Genomic DNA, 13,956 nt, shown 5'->3' with positions numbered 1-13,956 from the left:
CACTGAAAAAATATGATTTGCTTGTAGCTGTGACTAAGAAGCTTACATTATTAAAATACTTAGATATGTAGTAACTTCAGTAAATTTTTTACAATACATAACAGTTGTGATGGATTCTAAAAATAAATGACTAGATTTTAATATATAGTCTAAAAACCCACAGTAATACAATTTTTCCTTCAAAATATTATTTGAAATATCTGTGATTACATGAGAACTGTCTTCTTTATGTTTGTATTCTACCCTTAGTATTAACTAAATTTTCTTTCCTGGATTTAGCTAATTAGTATGCTTATTTCGATTTTCAGTGATACTAAAGATTTCAAGTTTCAGTGTGTTTATGCCAATGTGTTCCAATATGTTCAGAAAGATCATTACTTTTTAAGTGTCCTATTTATTAAAGTAACTCTCATATTCCCCACAGTGTTTTCAAATTGTTGCTTAATAATATCAGATGATGAAATAACAGGTCTTGACCATTATGAGAATCCAGCAAAAGGCAATATTTGGATGACACGTTCATACTCATACAAAAAGCACCTCTTATTTCTAAGTAACCTGTTTTAAAATTTTAATTTATATTTAGAAATAAAGGAGGAGTTTTAATTGAAATGTCATGACTAATCAAAAGAAAAATCAATTCTTAAGATTTTGAATGTTCTTAAAATAACAACACCATAACAGAAGATTTTGGTTATCTATAATCATATATAATAAAAAACCTAGCAAAATATCACTCATGGTCTATAGCAGTGATGGTGAACCTATGACATGCGTGTCAGAGGTGACACACGAACTCATTTTTTTGGTTGATTTTTCTTTGTTAAATGGCATTTAAATATATAAAATAAATATCAAAAATATAAATCTTTTTTATACTATGTTTGCAAATATCAAAAAATTTCTGTATGTGACACGGCACCAGAGTTAAGTTAGGGTTTTTCAAAATGCTGACATGCCAAGCTCAAAAGGTTCACCATCACTGCTCTAGAACCTAGGATCTTTAAAATAGAAAATAAAAGGTTCCATCTAAAATTTTAGAAATATGAAAGATTATGTCTGCAGTTTTTGAAACTGATACTACCTTTGTAAACTCATCTTTCCTCATGGTCAAAAGATGTCTTAAAGTTATATCCCTTTCCTGTAGAAAGGAAAAAGAATGCCACCTTTTAATATAAATAAAACAGTAGATGAGGAAGTAGCCACATGCATATAAGTTAGTTACAAGCTACCTTCCTAAACAACTTTCAACTTTCTAGAGGGGATAGGATTATGCAGGTACAGAATTACACCACTAGGTAAATAGTAATAAATGTCAAAATATGTATAATTACCTTAAAAAGTATAAATATAGCTAGTTTTCCAGATTCAAAGACAATGATTACAATTTATATTTACTCTATATGATTGGATAGAAATTATGCTTTATGAATTTTTAAAATTTCTATTTATATTACATTAAACCACCAATAACATTTAGTTTTACTCAATATATCTCAAATAAGAAGTTTCAAGATTGTACAAGGAAGTCTAATTTTGAACTACCCAAACAGAATGTGCGTATTTCGAACGACAGTCTATCATAAATAGTGCTTTAATCCTTCAGTATCAATATATATATATATATATATATATATATATACACACACATATATATATATATATGCCTAAGTGACCTGTTGACTGGCCAACTGCCCGGTAGCTATAACGTGCATTGACTACCAGGGGGCAGATGCTCAATGCAGGAGCAAAAACCACAGACATGGATACATGGAACAGACTGATGAATCTCAGAGGGGGAGGGCGGAAAGAGATTAACCAAAGATCTTATATGCAGCCTAGAGGCCTGGTGGGGTCCCTTGGCCTGGCCAGCACCCTCTCGCAATCTGGGACCCCTCGGGGGATGTTGGAAAGCCAGTTTCAGCCTGATCCCCTCAGGCCAGGCTGAGGGACCCCACCAATGCACGAATCTGTGCACTGGGCCTCTAGTTTGAAAATAAAAGAGGAATTAAATATACACGCAGAAAAGCATAGAAAAACATCAAGATAGGGTGCACTGGTGGGGTCCCTTAGCCTGGCCTGCGAGGATTGGGCCGAAACTGGCTCTCTGACATCCCCGAGGGGTCCCAGATTGCGAGAGGGTGCAGGCCAGGTTGAGGGACCCCACCAGTGCACGAATCCGTGCACCAGGCCTCTAATTATCTTATAATTGTCATCTATTCAAACCCCATAATTCATACCTAAATTACCTGTAACAGTGGATGGCATATGAATTTAATCTTTATGATAACCCTACATTAGGTATTATTATCATCAGCATGAAAAAAGGAGATATTTAAGTAACATATTTCAGTTAATAATTATTAAAGCAAGAATCTGATCCCAGGTTTATTTGGTTTAAAATCATGCTTCTTCTAATATTCTATACAGGAAGATAAGCAATTGCAAAAACAAAGGGCTTAGATGTACAAGCAGGATTTCGTGAAGCTTTAGGCAGTAAGTAAAAGCTGTTTATCCCAGCCATAAAATTTACATAAATTTATAGAATAATAAATGTTTAAAATGCTTATAAGTACAAATTTTTGAAACTCTTTTAAGAACAGATTTTCAAAATGCTTTAAGTACAAATTACAGAAAATAGTGCATTTGGGACTCCTCATAGGCATGCATGTTTATGGGTATTTAATGTCATGTTAACCAACAAATATAAGTAATTTACTGTAGCTTATACAATGTCTTACCTTTAATAAATCTGTCATATGTTCAAGTCCAAGACCATGTAAAAATACTTCCAGGTCTCCAAATGCTGTATATGAACTATATATATTTATAGCAATGTCAATTTCAGAAAAAGACTACAAATGCCCAAACAATAAATAAGTATTTATAATGCAGAGAAAGAATGAGAATGAGTAAAAATGACTATATGTAAAATATATTTGCATATTTACACAACAGCTCTATGTTATATCAGGAATAAGAAAGGTTTCTTGAGTAAAGATATAAGTAAACATGTGACAGTAAATGGTGATAGTAAAATATAGATAATCTTTCCTAAGAATGAAAATAACTGCTGATATGTGTGTGTGTGTGTGTGTGTATATATATATATATATTCCTTGTGAGATTTTGTATAAGAAAAACTAATTGCAGAAAATAAGAATTTAATAATAATTTTAAATATGGGTAAATAGATAATAATTTTGTGGCCTATACTGAACAATGGTGTTCAGAAAAAAATGTGTATTTTTAATTTTAGCTTATAAAAATCAGAAATCTGCTAAAAACTTAGTGTTCAAAAAAACTGAGCACTAACAAAAACATAATCTTAGAACCTTTTAGAAATAAATTTTATCGTGGATATTTTGTATAAAGTCAAAAATTATCCTCATTACTGTCAATACACACATATAAAATTTTTCTAAAATTCTGGAGAATAAAGCACTTAGAAAACAAACATTTCTAAGTGATATTAAAAAATTCTTATAAGTTTAAGATATCATATATCACATTTACTAGAAGTAATAAAGTCATGCACAATTTTTACTGAATTATAGGTATTCTGTTGAACAATAAAAAGGTTTTTTACCTAAATATGCTATCTTTTTCTTTATCAGAATCCGTTGTCAATAGTTTACAAATAGTCTCTTCTTTAGTTAGCTGTTGAAGCTTTCCTTTCAATGGATTTAAAGTCAAAGAAAGAAAGCTGAAGATCTGAAAAAAGTTGAACCATTCAAATACAGCTAATAATATTATATACTATTACTTAAAAGAAACTAAATGTGATTATTTTATATCTAGAATAGTGGTTCTCAATACAGTTCCTCATGTTGTGGTGACCCCCAACTATAAAATTATTTTTGTTGCTACTTCATAACTGTAATTTTGCTATTGTTATGAATTGCAATGTAAATATCTGATATGCAGGATGTATTTTCATTGTTACAAATTGAACATAATTAAAGCATAGTGATTAATCACAAAAACAATATGTAATTATATATGTGTTTTCCGATGGTCTTAGGCGACCCCTGTGAAAGGTTCGTTTGACCCCCAAAGGGGTCGCGACCCACAGGTTGAGAACCGCTGATCTAAAAAGAATTTTTTTCCAAGGTGAGAGGGACTGAACTTTCACAATTTACTATCCTGAGGATAACTTTTTATAAATTAAGCAAATATTTCCTTGATTAAAATAATAACCAGAGCCCTGGCCAGTTTGGCTCAATAGATAGAACATCGGCCTGTGGACGAAAGGGTCCCAGGTTTGATTCCGATCAAGGGCACCTGCCTGGGTTGCGGGCTCAGCCCAATGTGCAGGAGGCAGCCAGTCAATGGTTCCCTCTCATCATTGATGTTTCCATCTCTCTCTTCCTCTCCCTTCTTTGAGATCAATAAAAATATATTTTAAAAAAATAAAATAGAATAATAACCAGAAAAGAAAATAAGTACATCTAATTAAAAATAGAAAAAACAAAAGAATGTACTAATTAATATTTTCCATACAATATAAAACAAAACGAAAAATTCCATTTTGGTAAATAACTCAGATTGAGTACTAAGGTAGTACTTTACATACATGGTTAAGTAGGTAGAAAGTAGTAAGCATGGCTAAATGTATACAAATCCCAACTCGATACCTCAAAAAGATATGGGGAAATTCCTTAGTTTTAAAATATAACTTTTTAGTAATTCAAGGTTATGCTACATAATTAGCCAAAATACAAAATTAAATCTCACTTTAAGAAACAATTTAAAACTCAAAATAATCATTCATATTAGTATTGTTCTTTGATGTTCTTTAATGTTCTATTTCAGTGTCACATACCCTAGATTTAATAATGCAATAAACTAATTAAAAGTCCTCAAATCTTCGAAGCTTAGAAGAAAAAAACTACAAATTTCTTCTTCAAGTTTCACAGAGCTTTAGTTATCAGCATTTACTCTAGAATACAAGTGACAACATAACATGCCATAGAAAATTTAGTTTAATATATAAAAGAATACCTCTAGATGTTTATTTCTTTTTGCAATCTCGCTTGGTGTATTTCCATGTTTGGTTTGTAGCATTTTATTAGCTCCAAGTTCAAGCAACTTCAAAACTACATTTTTATGACCCTGACGTGCTGCCCATGTTAAAGCCTGGACAAGCGGGAGGCGGGGAGGAAAACATTGTTTAAAAAGAGGAACTGTATATGAGAGGAAGAGAACAATTAATAAAATAAAAAAGTAAACATGGTTAATTAATGAAATGATGCAATCTCTTCCTTTCACAATTTAATGTAAACATATTTCCAAAGTTGTAATTGCAAAGCAAACTTCTAGTACTCAGTATAAAAGACATGTTTTACACATTCAAGTGATGTTATATAATAAAATGGCCTATCTGCCAACTACTGAATTGTGTTCTATAAAAAAAGAATTCTAAGTGTATTCTGGAGCCCAGGTTTTGTTGTGTGTTACAGCTTCTTTGTCAATGGTGAGGACCAAGAGAGACAGATTAATTCCTTTTTTTATATTTCAGCTGTTGCTTTTCTTCATCAAAACCACAATTATATCCTAGCCCTTCTGTAACTTTTATTTCAAACATTTTTGTGGCCTAATACTAATAATTATATCAATGTATTAGAAATAAAAAGGAACATTGTGTAATGGATTCTCACAGTATAACCATTTTCATCCTGGGTATTAACTTCTGCTCCATGAGCAACAAGGAGAGCAACCACCTGAGGGTGACCATCTCGTGCAGCATACATGATTGGAGTCATAAGTCTTCTAAAGAGGAGGAAGAAAAGAAACATTTGTGTTAATGCTTCCATTAATAGTTACTCAAGTTCATGAATACACAATACCATCAGTATTGCTTTGAAAGCAAAAAGAGAAATGAAAGCTTTTAATAAATCAGATTATTTAAAATCCAATCTCTGGCAAATAAAAAAAACGAACACTTAAAAGTATAGCATGCGCACACAGCACCCTCTAGTGATGAAACACGTTTAAGAAAAAAATCACAAAATAAACCACACTTTCTAATTTGAAGTTTCATTAATTTACATATTCATATAGAAACATATCAGAGTAGCCACACTGTGCTTATGCTGAGAATATAGTAATGAGTAACACAAAAAAGGTCCCTGTCCTCAGAGAAATGTTCAAACTTATTGTACATTGTATTTTATATAGCAGTTTGCTGAAATAAAAATGTAAATTTAAGACTTCCTCTATTTCGTAAAGTATTCTATTACAATTCTACTTCAGTTTACCACTGAAAGAATTCTACTTCCGTTTACGACTGAAATAATTTTACCCTGACTTGGAGGATTACTCTAATCAAGAAAGAGATCAATATAATAGTTCAGCCAAATTCTCTGAGACTATTTTCGGGGAGAGCATAGTGGTTTCCCTCTAGTGTATCATTTTCCAAAATTACAGGTTGAATCCCTCTACCTCTAGAAATTAGTCATCCTCTGGACCTATTACAAAGGACACCAAATAGGTCCTATCAGTTCTATTTGGGATGAACTTATATTGTGGTCTGTTTTAAAGGAGGTCTGGGATTCTAGGCCTAATCTTCCGGAGTCAACTCAAATATCTAATTTATATACAAAGAACTTCACAAAGGAACAACGAATTTCAGAATTCGCTATTTTGATCTCATTAAAGAAATTCATGGTTACTCACATTATATACACTACCTTAAACAGAATATTTCGTTATTAGGTTTATTAACATAAGGTACAACCTAACTCTAATCACTGCACTCCAATGTCTTTAGCACAAAAAGATTTACACATTTATCTGTTTCTTCTATTTCCCAGTATATTACAACTTTAATGTTTTACTGGAAACTATATGTAGTTGCCAAACATTGCCTCTTTTACCTTGAATATCTCCTATACAGTGCTTTCATTAGACAATTTTTACATGATGAAGAGTGAATTTCCTGGATAACTTAAGCAAACAGAAAATATATACAATAGAAAAAATTTATTTGAGTCAACTAATCATTCAAAATGTTCACTAAGTATAAATCAGATCTCTTGAGGCCTTTCCTCCATCCCACTTTCCCCACAATAGCTCAAATCTGCTCCTTCCAATCTTTCCTATTTCACAAAGCTACCATTAACCACAGGCCTAAGACTAAGCATTATTTGTGACTATTCTCCATCACTCCATATATAAGACATCAGCAGGTCCTATTGGATTTACCTCATAATATATTATGAAGCTAACCACTTCTCACATCTTGTTAGCCATTATAAGCAGTCCAAGCTATCATTATCTTTCTCTGATCTATATTATTGTGTAAGTCTCAGAATTGTTCTCCATGATTCCTCCTTTGGCCACTTCCAGTTTATTCTTTATGAAAATACCAAATTATCCCCCTTTCAGGGACTGTGAAAGTGCTGTTCCCTCTACCTTTCTCTAAATCTTCATATTGTACATTTCTTTCTCTTTAGATTCTTAAGAAAAGATCAATAAAATTGATAAAATATAGCCAAACTGATCATGATAAAAAAAGGTGACACAAATCACCAATGTCAGGAATAAGAGAAGTGATATCAGTACAGAGTCTCCAGAGTTTGAAGTATAAGGGAATATTTATGCCAGTAAATTTAAAATTTAATTAATTGATTAATTTATTTTTAATGGAATTGTTCGTATATTTGTATTCTATTGTTACATAATAAATGATCACAAACTTGGTGATTTAAAACACCCATTTCCTAATCAGAATTCTGTAGGTCAAATTTTCAAGTATGGCACATGACTGGGTTTGTGCTCAGGGCATCTCAAAACAGTTATCATATTGGCCAACCCCTAGGAAAGAGTTTCATTTACATGCTCATTTAGGATGTTAGCAAAATTTAGTTCCTTGTGGTTGTGGGACCGAGGTCACCATATCCTTTTATTTTTTTAAATCTTCATTGTTGAAAATATTACATATGTCCCCTTTTTGTATATTTGATCATGAAACACAGGATAAATTTCATAAACTCATTCCACAATATAGCAAAATTGGTAACCTAACTAAAGTAAGCTGGCTAAAGTATAATCTCAAAGAGGTGATACTCTGGCAGAGTATCCAAATAAGGTGACATAAAAGTGTAAGTGTCCCATTTGATTGAACCTTATTACTGAAAATTATAATCAAAATTTTCTGAATTTGAACTAAAATTTGTTCTGAAATTGTACTGAAAACTGAGGTTCTTCCAAATTTCTCTTAATCTCAGAAAGCAGCAGGGATATAGTTTTGTTTGTAAATTTTCATGGGTATAAATGGCTTCTTATAGATGCCTATTTCCTCTTAGATAAGAAAACTACTAGACATATAGTTTGCTTACTAAAAAGCTTCAGAACACTACTAAAATGTTACAACGCTTGTATTAGTTTCTAACTTCTAAGAAAAGTTGAACTTACTGAATGGAATAGCAAACTATCAGTAATAGGATCTAGATTACATAAAAGATATATTACTCAACTTCTAAACTGTTTTTTTTCCTTTTTTACTGAATTCATTGGGGTGACACTGGTTAACAAAATTATATAGGTTTCAGGTGCACAATTCTACGACACATCATCTATACACTGTATTATTATTCACCACCCCAAGTCAAGTCTCTGTTGTCCATTGCCACTTATCACCCCAATATCCTCCTCAACCCCCCACCCCTGCCCTCCTACCCTGCATTCACCACACTGTGGTCTATGTCTATGTGATGGTTTCCTTTGCTTTGCAAAGTTTTCAGTTTGATATAGTCCCGTTTGTTTATTTTTCTTTTGTTTCCTTGCCAAGGGAGATATATCAGAAAATATATTACTATTAGTAATGTCCAAGATTTTACAGTCTATGTTTTCTTTTAAGATTTTCATAGTTTTGAGTCTAATGTTTAAGTCTTTAAATCCATTTTTAGTTTATTATGTATGGTGTAAGAAGGTGGTCTAATTCAATTTTTTTACATATCTGCTCAATTTTCCCAGCACCATTTATTGAATGGACTATTTTTACCCCATTGTATGTTTTTGCCTTCGTTGTCAACTATTATTTGACTATAAAAGCTTGGGTTTATTTCTAGGCTCTCTCTTCTATTCCATTGATCTATATGTCTGTTTTTATGCCAGTGCCATGCTATTCTGATTAATATGGCTTTGTAGTATACTTTGATATCATACAGCATGACTCCTCCAAATTTAATATTCTTTTCTCAATATTGTTGTTACTACTCAAGGTCTCTTGTGGTTCCATATAAATTTTGGGGATATTTGTTTTAGTTCTGTGAAATATGCCATTGGTGTATTTTTTTAAATCCTCACCCGAACCAGCAACTTTTTGGTGCATGACTTGATGCCCAACTACTGAGCCACACTGGCCAGGGCATAGCCTCATTTTCTAAAAATTCTTTTTAGTTTGTGCTGCTCTGATTGTTTTGTTTGTTTTTTTCTAACTTGTTTTCCAAATTGGATCCTCTGCTTTATGCAACCTATTGTTGCCTCCATTTCTTTTAGCTCTTTTTTCTGGAGATTTATCCTGTTCTTTCATTTGAGGCCTTTTTCTTTGTCCATTTTGGCTGCCTCTTTATGTTTGTTTCTATGTATCAGATCGTCTATGACTACTTGTCTTCATTGGGTGGCCTTATGTAGTAGGTGTTCTGTGGGATCCAGCAGTGCAGTTTCCTTGATCACCAGGAATGGCCCTTGTGTGGGTTATGTGGGCCCTCCTCTTGTAATTGAGTTTTGATTGCTATTGGCCCATTTGTGTGTGGGATGGGGTCTCAGGCTGGCTGACCGTTGAGGCTCAACCGTGACCATGTATGCAAGCTGCTGTGCAGGTGTTACCCACAAGAAGTGAAATTCACCTCAGCAGGGTATGGCCCTTGCTGAGATTTCCTTTTGGATACCCTTCTTGTGAAGCATATTAGATCCTTCTTTGACGCTGTTTGAAGCTGACCATTGGGTGTGTTGGCTCTGAGTCTCTTGGGAGGGTGCGTACCAATGTTAAGATGTTATCTGTGACTGGCCCTTGGCAACCTGTTTTGGAGCAACAAGTGATCCACAATCTGTGGCTGCCTTTGCTGGGCTTGGGTACACATGGGAAGGACCAAGCTGTGCACCAAGGCCAGCTTTTACTAGCACCAAGCCCAGAGGCCTTTCATCAAAAGTCCCAAGGCAGCCAGAGTTCCACCTCTGCCTGTCAGCTTCCTGTTAAGCTCAGTCTCCTGGTTGTACTCCTCAGCAGGGTGTAAGCTTAACAGGGTGGGGTGAGAGGGAGTCCAGATGGTAAGACTATTGCTTTCTCCCGGCTCATGCAATACAAGGGGAGAGTTCCGCTCAAGAAATATGGTTCCTGCAGTATGGGAGAATGACTCAGTACAGAGATACTGGCAGCTGTCTCCTTCAGCTCCCTCCCCAGAGGAATAATGCCCAATCTTACCTCACATGACTCTAGTCAACTCTGCCCTCCCTCTACTGGAGCTCTGGGTGACTGGCTGTGAATGAAATTTTGTGTGTTAGCCCTGTGTCTCTAGTGGACTACCATCTCTCTCTGGTGGACAGAAACTCTGCTGCTGTCCACAGCCAGATGTTATGTGGGTGCCTTTTCTAGGCTCTGATGCTCTGGGCTGAGGAACCTGGCTCGGGGTTTAGACCCCACACTTCTCAGAGTGAATCTCAGCTGACCCAGGAGGTGTAAGGCCAGCCCTTTTCATGACTCCACCCTTCCTATCAGTCTTGATGTTGCTTCTCTAAATCCTTGGTTATAAGACTTCTCTTCAGCTAGTCTTAAGTTACTCAGGATTTTTTTTCTATAATTTAGTTGGTCCTAGGAAGAGGTGAGTGTAGCATCCACCTACTCTGCCACTATGTTGCATGACAGTTTTGAAAGAGGAGAGAATAATTCTCCCAGTGCTTTTGCATCTATAGAGACTTGTAACCTCTGTAATAGTCTGCTTGCTATAGATTAATGAAATCTAAGTAAGCTCTTCATTTTTAAAAATGCTTCTTTATTTATGACAATGTTATAAACTCTTCAGGTAAGTTATAAAACTTTATAACTAATCTACTCAAGTGACATGGTAATTTGTGCTACTGATAATTTTACTTCCAATATTAGTTTTCATCTTATTTATTTCCTGATATTTAATGTAAAAAATTCTCTTCTTCCATGCACTTTTTTTTTGCCTGCTACTTCTAATACATGATTGCTTTGACAAAGGTTATGCGGACTCCTTTTATTTTTCTAGAACTTAAAACTATGTATTTCAGAGGCTTCTGTCCTACCATTACCTTTGTTCACTACATAAACAACACGCCTGAAGGCTCTCACCTACTCTCATGACTTTATTCTCAACATACAGTTGACTGCTGAATCCATTATCTCTAGCCCAGGCTTTGCTCCTGAGCTACAGATCTTATCTGTCACTACCACCTGGGTACCCCAAGAAAACTCAAAATCAAATCTGAAGTCACCATCTTTGTTCCCTGACTACCCCAGAGGTACTTATTTTTTGGGGGTTTTGGTACCTACCTGGTATAAATATTTGCTAAATGAATAACATAATTTTGTTTGATTTTCAGCCATTATGTCTATTTTTAATTATGAATTCACTGAATTTGGTTTTAGCTAATATATTACTACTAGAGGCCCGGTGCACAAAAATTTGTGCGGGGGGGGGGGGGGGGGAGGGGGAAGGGGCAGGTCCCTCAGCCCGGCCTGTGCCCTCTCGCAGTCTGGGACCCCATGGGAGATAACGCCCTGCTGGCTTAGGCCTGCTCCCGGATGGCAGAGGGCAGGCCCAATCCCTAGGTGCAGCCCCTGGTCCGGCTCAGAGCAGGGCCGATTGGGGAGTTGGGGCGCCAGCCCCTGTCATGCACAGAGCAGGGCGGATCGGGAGGTTGTGATGCCACGCTCAGGGTAGGGCCGATTGGGGGGTTGGGGCACTGCCCCGTCACACTCAAGGCAGGGTCGATGGGGAGGTTGCGGCGCCACCCTGTCACCCACGAAGCAGGGTCGATCAGGGAGTTGGGGAGCTCCCCCCTGTCACGCACAGAGCAGGGCCCATCAGGGGGTTGAGGAGCTCCCCCCTGTCACTCACAGAGCAGGGCCGATACGGGAGTTGGGGCACCGCCCCCTGTCACACACAGAGCAGGGCGGATCAGGGGGTTGGGGCGCCGCCCTCTATCACCCACAGAGCAGGGCCAATCAGGGGGTTGGGGTGCCGCCACTGTCACACTCAGGGCAGGGCTGATGGGGAGGTTATGGCTCTACCCCGTCACACACAGAGCAGGGCCCGTGGGTGGGGGGGTTGGGGCGCCGCACCCTGTCACACACAGAGCCGCAAGGTGATCAGGGGGTTGGGGAGCTCCCCCCTTCAGGCACAGAGCAGGGCTGATCAGGGGGTTGGGGTGCCTTCCCCTGTCACGAACAGAGCAGGGCGGATAGGGAGGTTGTGGCCCCGCCCCCTGTCACACACAGAGCCGCAGGGCGATCAGGGGGTTTGGGCACTGCCCCCTGTCACGCTGATCCTGGTGCTGGGAGGCATATTACTTTTTTACTATATAGAATAGAGGCCTGGTGCACAGGTGGGGGCCGGCTGGTTTGCCCTGAAGGGTGTCCTGGATGAGGGTGGGGGTACCCACTGGGGTGCCTGGCGAGCCTGGACGAGGGGATGATGGCTGTTTGCAGCTGGTCACACACCCTTCAGGGTGGGGGTCCCCACTGGGGTGCCTGGCTAGTCTGGGTGAGGGGCTGAGGGCTGTTTTCAGGCTGGCAGATAACTGAAGCTCCCAACTGCTCCTTTTTTTCTTTTTTTTTTTTATTCTGGGCCAGCTTTAGCTCTGAGGCTCCAGCTCTTAGGCCTCCGCTGCTGAAAGCAGGTATCTGGTTTGTTTCGGTTCTATAATCGAAACTCTGTATCAACTCCAGCTCTGAGATTCCGGCTGGCTGAAAGCAGGTTTCTGGGGTTTTGTTTAGCTTCTATATTTGTAACTATGTTTCAAACTGCAGGCTCAGAGGCCGGCAGTGGCAGGCGGGGCACGTTGGTTTCCTCCGTCACTGAAGCAAGCAAGCCTCATGTTCAGTTTAAGCTGCCTGGCTGCCAGCTGCCATCTTGGCTGGCAGTTAATTTGCCTATCACCCTGATTAGCCAATGGGAAGGGTAGCGGTCGTATGCCAATTACCATGTTTCTCTTTTATTAGATAGGATGTTTTAATCAGTGAGCTTTACCAATTATATTACTTTCCTTTTTTATTAACATGGTTAAACTTATTTCTGACATTATTCTTGTGCTTTTTATTTACCATGCTCCCATGGTAATTACATGCTTCCATGTCTCATTTTTAGCCTTGTCAGAGTGATCAGGTACTATTTGTTCTATCAAATTCCTACCCTTACTTCTGATCTCTTGATCTGAAAGTTTATAACAACCTTATTTTCTTGTATTTACTCTTGAATCCTCACCTCTTCCCAATATCTCCTGACCTATTTTTATAAAATTCATTTCCCTAATATTGAACCATTTCTTTCTTAATCCTCACCCAAGGATATGTTTATTTATTTAGTTGCCTCCCTATGTGTCCAAACCAGGGATGGAACCTGCAACCTTTCGGGTATACAAGAACATGCTCCAACCAACTGAACCACCAGGCGGGGGGTGGTGGGGGTGAACCATTTTTTAAAGTTAACATGCATCCCATTTGAATCACTAGATAGTATTCATTTAATTTGCTGATAACATTCATTTTGCTGATTTATTCATTATGCTCTGATCATTCATTATGCTCTGCAACTACCTAAGTTATATTAGTGTAATCTATTCCTTTGAAGTTTAAAGAAGTAAACTGTTAAACTCTCTGAGTCCAGAACTTTTGGGGAAGTTAGTTCCTGACAATTTTTCTCAAAAGATAGATGGAAATTTAACATAAAAACTAAAAAGCAACAACAATATCAACATGAACACAAA

The 13,956-nt window shown here is 37.1% G+C and overlaps 1 protein-coding gene across 1 annotated transcript in view; it reads right to left on the bottom strand.

The window, feature by feature from the left end:
- ASZ1 (ankyrin repeat, SAM and basic leucine zipper domain containing 1) overlaps positions 1-13,956 on the bottom strand; it is a 77,307-nt gene that overhangs the window by 26,409 nt on the left and 36,942 nt on the right. Inside the window, exons 3-7 of the mRNA XM_036327076.1 lie at positions 5,661-5,772; positions 5,005-5,139; positions 3,590-3,714; positions 2,742-2,817; positions 1,085-1,141 (exon numbers count right to left, since the gene is read on the bottom strand). Of these exons, the coding sequence (XP_036182969.1) occupies positions 1,085-1,141; positions 2,742-2,817; positions 3,590-3,714; positions 5,005-5,139; positions 5,661-5,772 (505 nt within the window). The remainder of the gene's footprint in view (positions 1-1,084; positions 1,142-2,741; positions 2,818-3,589; positions 3,715-5,004; positions 5,140-5,660; positions 5,773-13,956) is intronic.

The sequence above is a fragment of the Myotis myotis genome, unplaced genomic scaffold, assembly GCF_014108235.1.
Source record: "Myotis myotis isolate mMyoMyo1 unplaced genomic scaffold, mMyoMyo1.p scaffold_m19_p_11, whole genome shotgun sequence".
Lineage (NCBI taxonomy): Eukaryota > Metazoa > Chordata > Mammalia > Chiroptera > Vespertilionidae > Myotis > Myotis myotis.
The sequence above is the reverse complement of the archived record's forward strand: the minus strand, read 5'-3'. Positions and strand labels throughout refer to the sequence as shown.